We start from the raw sequence: 7,110 nt of genomic DNA, 5'->3' as shown, positions 1-7,110 counted from the left end.
ACACATCAAATATGGGTCTCCTTTAGGTAGAGTTTGAATTGATAGTTCCTTGCCTTAGCTGCATGTCTGGGGCTCATTCACACTTAAGCTTACCTGATAGAGAATGTTCATCTTTATTTTATTTTTATTGTTTTTTTTTAAAGATATACATGGATGTAGAGTATATTTTGACATATTATACATACATGGAGTATAACTTATTCTAATTAGAACCCCATTCTTGAGATTGTACTAAATGTGGAGTTTCTGGTCATGTATTCATATATGAACATAAGAAAATTATGTTAAATTGATTCTGCTGTCTTTTCTATTCCCATTCCCTTCCCTTCATTCCCTTTGTTTAATCCAGTGGACTTCTATTCTTCCCTCTCTTCCCACCTTATTGTGTGTCAGTATCCACATATCAGAGAATATAGTTGGCATTTGGATTTGGGGGATTGGCTTATTTTACTTAACATGATAGTCTCTAGTCCAACCATTTACCACTAAATGCCATAATTTCATTCTTTATGTCTGAGTAATATTCCATTGTGTATATATGCCACATTTTCTTTATCCATTCATCCATTGAAGGGCATTTAGGCTCTTTGATAGGTTAGCTATTGTAAATTGAGCTGCTGTAAACATTGATGTGGCTGCATCACTGTAGTATGCTGATTTTAAGTCCTTTGGATATAAACTGAGGGATGGGATAACTGGGTCAAATGGTGGTTCCGCTCAATCTCCATACTGCTTTCCAGAGTGGTTGCACCAATGCATTCCCACCAGCAATGTATGAGTGTGCCTTCCCCCCCCCCACATTCTCACTAACATTCATTGTTGCTTGTATTCTTGATAATTGCCAGAGAATGTTCAACTTTGTAACTGAGGCACAAAGTTAGGTGGAGGAGGCCTAACAAGCTTTCTCTTCTGGGGTTTCCCAAATTCTCTCTTAAGCTTTATTGAAACAGTGCTTGCTGCTTTGAAGCTCAGAGTCAGCACTTAGAACATTTTTCATTGCTTTGCAGTATTAAAAATCACACAGAAAACCTTGTTTGGCTTTATTGATAGTTAATTTAATTTGATTTCTGTGTTTTTTAAAACTTTTAAAAAGCTATATATAAGTTCATAATCATGTTTATGAAACACTTGGATCCAAAGGAGTTTCAGAATTTGATTTTAGAATGTTAATATGAGGGCATATCTGTTTGTGATGATTACAGGCAGCACCCTGTGATCAAACCTACTAATATTTCCAGAAAGCCTATGAATATCCACACTTGAATACATAAGTCTGATAAAGAGCTTCATATAGATTCAGGTCAGGTTTTGCCACCAGTAGTTTGTAGCAGACATACTTGAAAATATTTTATTTTTCAGATTTCTTTAGATTTTGAAATAGACTAAGGAATTTTGGCTCTGAATTCAATTTATGTATTTTACTATTTTATGCTTTAAAAAATCTCCCCCCCCCTTTTTTTTTAAGACAGTGGAACACAGGTGCTTCTGAGTAGCAGGTGTGGCGCAGGAGGGAGGGCATCCCTAGCAAGATGGCCAACTTATACATAGTCTCCTTGCCAAACTGGGCAAGGAACCTGCATGGTGCATCTAGTTAATGAAGCAGGGGTAGGGAGCCCAAGAAAAGTTTAAGTAGAAGGTTGTCATAGTGTTCAACAAAACAAGGGAAGTTGTTCACAGGTCTGAACATCTTGGGGATGGGTGCCAACTGACACTTACTGTACTTTAAGTGTTTTGTAGATCTCCAGAATGTTGTCTAGTGCTAGTAGAAATCAGCAGTCATAGAAGATTTTCAATTCAGTCATTTTCAATCCAGATTGTACCAGAGAAACAACAGTAGGGGAAAAGAAGAGGGAGGAGGGGAGAGATAGATAGATAGATAGATAGATATTGATTTAGTGAAAAAATTGTCTTGTGATTGTGGAGCTGGCAAGTCTAAAATCTATTTCTGCAGGCTAGAAAGACTTGAGTAGGAGCCAAACCTGAAATCAACAGGTGGAATTCTTAAAACTTTGGCTTCTAAATTTGGTTTTCATTTCTCTTGTTTTAAGAGACATGACTTAAAGTAGTGTCATTCATTCATTTGAAGCGAAACAAAAAGTAAAACACCTCTGAGCACATTGCAGGTGTTATATATGCTGGGTGTTGGGATATGATGGGCACATTCCATTCCATGAATCTAACTAGCCTGATATGATTTATCTACTAGCATGAAATCAGTCAACTTATATTCTAAAGCCAAATTAGTTAAAATTTTTTATTTATTTTTTAAATAATGAGTCTAAAATGTTTGCTTTTGGGGGGGGGGGGTTTGTTTTGTATCAGGGATTGAACTGAGGGGAACTTAAAAGCCACATCCCCAGCCCAATTTTCTTTTTTGTTACTTTGTGTTGAGACAGTAGACTGCTAAATTGTTGAGGCTGACTTTGAATTTGTAATTCTCCTGCCTCAGCCTCTTGCGCCATTGGGATTACAGGTGTGTGCCACCCACCTACTTGTCTCTTTTACAATTGACACGTGGTTCTAGAAGTACCCTCCTTTACCCTGAATACAAAAGCTGGCCTCTAAGGAGAATTGAAGTCAGTGTGTTTATTTAGTTAAAAATATGTTTTTTACAAAATTTATTTGGCTTTCAAACCTCAGCAATAGTAAGTGGCATTTAAAATTTGGAGAAGACTGGTAGAGCCAAGTAAGAAGCAATGCTATTTGTGGGAGGGAGGGTACCAGGGGTTGAATTTAGGGGTACTTGACCACTGAGCCACACCCCCAGCCCTATTTTGTATTTGGAGACAGGGTCTCACTGAGTTGCTTAGCACCTTGCTGTTGCTAAGGCTGGCTATGTACTCGAGAACCTCCTGCCTGAGCCTCCTGAGCCGCTGGGATTATAGGCATGGGACACCGTGCCTGGTCAAGCAATGGTATTTTTAAATCAGGGGAAAAAAGGGGATGAACAGCCATATGAAACAGAAACAAAATAAAAACATTAGTGCGCAGGGTTTCAGAACCTCTGCCTTCATTCACTCTTCCCTAAAGAAGAGAGGCTTGCCCCGTATGTGAACTGGGGAGAAGGGCCTAGAATATGCAGCTCTAAACTTTCAGTGTGAGTTCGGTGACCTTTAGAAAAAGTGGTCTTTCTTTCCCTTCTCTATGTAGGGAACCATGAGAGTTGGGACACTGCAGTTCTGCCTGTGATCCCTAAGTTTTTTTTTTTTTTTTGTTCAGCTGTGAAGTCCTTTTTGCAGCAAACCCAATGTCTTTACAATTAAAGTTTATATTTTTATTGTCTTCTTTTTGATTCATGTGTCTACTTTTCAGTTTGGTTCATAAAAGAAGTCAGGGTTATTTTTGGATCCCTAAAACATCAACACTCCATTGTCTACCACCACTTTGTATAATGAGTCTGTCTATGCACCTTGTTAAGTGTGTTTATCATCATGACCTTGGACCTTCAGTGAAAATTTAAAGTACATCCTATAATGTACTAATAATTTTAGGATACAGACCATCTAAATTTTTCAATCTAACAAGGGGTAAATTCCTTATTGCTGGAGAATGCAGCTATCTGTACAGCTTCTTTCAAGATGATTCCACTTAACTAAGGAGAAAAAAAATCAAATTTAAACATTCCCCATATTTCTCCTTGATTGTTTTTCTTGATCTACTGTCATCAGAACACCATCTTTTGGACATGTACTATGAGAACCAAGCTAAGTTGGTGATCCTATGTTAGGTCAACAGAGCTTGAAGACATTTGTTTTTCACAGATATGGTAAGGAAGTAAATATGAGAAAATAGCAGAATGGTTTACTATGACCATAGGCATGTTGTGTTAAGAAAGCAGTATTGATTTTAAAATTCAGAATTTAACTAAATGGAAAAGGTGAATACCAATTTATAATTAGAAGCATACCCCCCACCCTGCAAAACTTTAGGATCATTACATTTATAGAGTTTTCTCTTAACGGCTTAGGGAGCATTGTTTGTATTTGCAATTGAATGTGTGTATGAATACTCAATACTTCAAAACCAGGGAGTTGTGAGCAACACTGTTAAATTAGCACCTCATTAAAGCAGCCCTAGAAATAGTTCTTTCTCTTGATTCTGAGACTAGAATAAGAACTTGAACTTGGTATACATCCTATAATTAGGATGTTCCAATGCTCTTGGTTTTGCTGCATCTTTAGCTGTTTGGTGATTCTTATTGTAGCACTGTTTAAAACAAAACAAAAGCAAATCCCACCACAGAAAGTGGTGACATCTTTCAAAGTAAGTTCCAGGCCTCTATAAAATGGACCTGCTTTCATAGGTTCAGCATCCCAAGTGTTTTAATCAACCCACACAATTACTTGCCACACTAAACATACTTTCACCAAAGGTCAAGAGGGATTTAGAATGCAGTATCCAGTCTCTGTGGTATAGAGGGAAGCACGCAGGCTGAGCAGGTAGGAGTCCCACCACTCACTACTTGAATCCCGGAAGATGAAAACAACACTTTGGGCTTCAGTTTCTTTATTTGTCCAATTGGCAATATCTCATTTGTACAGTTGTCATATAGTCTGGTGTTTGGGATAGAATGAGAATATATCAGTGTTTCCAGAGAAAAGAGCTATGCAAAATTTGGGTCATAGTTTGGGTCAATTCCAGTAGTTCTCTGTGACCTGTGACTTGCTCTGAGTCTTTGTCATCAGTACCTTGATGACAAAGGTACTAACCTCAAAGAATTGTTTGTAGGGATTAAAGAAAGTAAGAACCATGGAGTCTGAAATATGTAGGTTGATTTTTATTGCTAATTGACTATATATATAAAATAACTTATTTTGTGTAATTTATTCAATTGACTACATATTGTAAATCAGATCAACCTCAAATCACCTTTGAAACCTGAATATTTTCTTGTGAAGCCTGACACACTGTATGAAGCTGCAGGAAGAAGGAGACGCTGTATAGAACTTGTGACATTTTTGTATTGACCAGTTCTACTTTTGTGAGGAGTTAGATATCCACTGTTGAACATTATAAATTAATTCCACACCAAAATTCAACATTTTGTTGAACATTGACATGTATCAGAGATGGAGAAGAGGGTTAGGAAAAGTCACAATTGTTCTGATGAAAATTAATCCAGTGGAATAAACTTTCTTCTGACATTCTGATTTTTGTATCTAACATCCACATGTCACCTTGAGATCGTGTCGTTTTGTCTGAACACTTCCATTACATTGTTTTTGGTGCATTCCTCTGGAAAGCCTGTCCTCCTCCCAGTTCTCATCCTGTCTCAGTCTTGCAGGATGTCTGGCTGCTCCCTAAGTGGAAAGGTTCAAGGCCACACTTCCCAGGGAAACAAGGCAGGCTGTCTGTGGAAGAGGCAGTGGTTCAGAGACAGACGTGGCTGTGTTCCTGGCATGTGGTATCCACACCAGCCACAGACAGGTATAGCTTCCCATCCGGACACACACAGATTTCATAGAGTCCCTCCGAGCCACCAGAGGGACCCCAAGTCCCCTGTACCAGCTTGGGTAGACAAATGGTTTCAGTATCAAGCACCAGCTGTTTGGAAGAAAGAAAGGGATGGGATGCTAAGGAGGAATGAAATGGATCAACAGGAAATTCATATTCTCACAATGTTTCAAGAAGATTAGTTTTTTTCTCATAGAGAAAGAATTCCTGACTTGAATTAAGCCCCATCACAATTATCTGTTTATTTAAAAACCTACTTCACATTTGCATGCCAGCAGGGGCTAGACAATTCCTCCTCCAAATTGGAGGGAGGCCACTCTTTCTTTTACCCATGGAGTTAGTCCAGCTGGAAAAACTGACCACTCCTGACACCATGCTATGCCCTTACAATTTGTGTGTTCAATAAACTGGATTGCTTTTCAGTACTGCGATGCTACACTCCTAAAAATTCCTTTCAGAATTATTTGGCAAAAATATCACAATTCTTTGTCAATTCACATTTATCTTGTGAGCCAATTTGACTTCATGTTAAATTATCTCCTCCTTAGGATGATGTACAATTCAAAAGAAATAGATTCATCTTGATAATTTTTACCTGTAAATGTTGGAATTTATCCTGATTTTATCTGTGATTTTGTTTTCCTATGAGAGACAATTAAATTACCCTTGTTAGCAATCAACCATCGCCCTAACATTGTAAGATTGTTTGAATTTCCACTTCTAGATGCTAAAAACAATAGATTTACTGATGAAAGCCAATTCAAATCCAATGAAAGTGACTAGACCGTCTAGTCATACTATAATTTAGTTAAATTGAAATGCAAACACATAGCTATTGATGGAGGTTTGGGAACATTTTTAATAAGGAAGTTAAGAATCATCACACTGAGCAGGAGCATCTAGCTGATCCTTAGCTATCCCAGTATGCTTACTGGAGGGAATTAAAATAGGTTGTGGGTAGGCATAGTTTTCTTCCTTGCTGACAAGGTTAGGTCCTCCGTTTATTTCATGTAGCTGTAACCCTGGAATTGCAATCTTAATCAACTGGTGTCTGTCTGCTTTCTACCTTCTCCCTGAGACACGGGCCCTGCTGTGCATGGTGCGAGCAGCATCACAGGCAGAGCTTGCCTTACTTACGTGGCCTGGCACATTGTTAGTGTAGAGGAAATCAAATGGAAATTATTGTTTGAAACTCAGGTGTCCAGTGCATGAGGTTCATTGGGTACTTGCTTTTCCCCAGTGTTTTTGACTTGTTGGTTTCTTTCCCTTTCCTTGCGGTTAATTGGACATTTTTTTTTCTAGTTGTTTTCCAGCTGTTATTTCTTTTCCTACACTTTCAGCAAACGGTTATCACTGGCAGCCCACATACCACTTCCTTGCTCGTTTTCATTTGCTCTTAGGGGACAATATTTGGTTGGGGGGCGGAGCTGAACATCTACCACTTCACTTTGAACTAGCTCCTAGTAACAAGAAATATCAACTTTAATTATGGGTCTGATCATGTGCTACTTGTAAAAATGATGCCTTAAGTGGCATCATTTCAACATTAAGATCAGTTTAATGTTTTTTGAGGATAATACATTTTAAGTGCATAATGATACTATGACTCAACAGTGGGATTCCAAAATTCTTGGTTTCCATTTCTGCTTTATCTGT

At 38.1% G+C, this 7,110-nt stretch overlaps 1 protein-coding gene across 1 annotated transcript in view; it reads right to left on the bottom strand.

The window, feature by feature from the left end:
* Nucleotides 1-4,489: 4,489 nt before the first annotated feature.
* Nucleotides 4,490-7,110, bottom strand: part of Sgcg (sarcoglycan gamma) — a 77,557-nt gene continuing 74,936 nt past the window's right edge. Inside the window, exon 8 of the mRNA XM_046447887.2 lies at nt 4,490-5,544. Coding sequence (XP_046303843.1) covers nt 5,371-5,544 — 174 coding nt within the window. The 3' untranslated portion in view covers nt 4,490-5,370. The remainder of the gene's footprint in view (nt 5,545-7,110) is intronic.

The sequence above is a fragment of the Marmota monax genome, unplaced genomic scaffold (assembly GCF_021218885.2).
Source record: "Marmota monax isolate L192 unplaced genomic scaffold, Marmota_monax_Labrador192_F-V1.1 WCK01_AAM20220418_F8-fsc00043, whole genome shotgun sequence".
Taxonomy (NCBI): domain Eukaryota; kingdom Metazoa; phylum Chordata; class Mammalia; order Rodentia; family Sciuridae; genus Marmota; species Marmota monax.
Note: the sequence above shows the minus strand (reverse complement) of the source record. Positions and strands in the feature narration are given on the sequence as shown.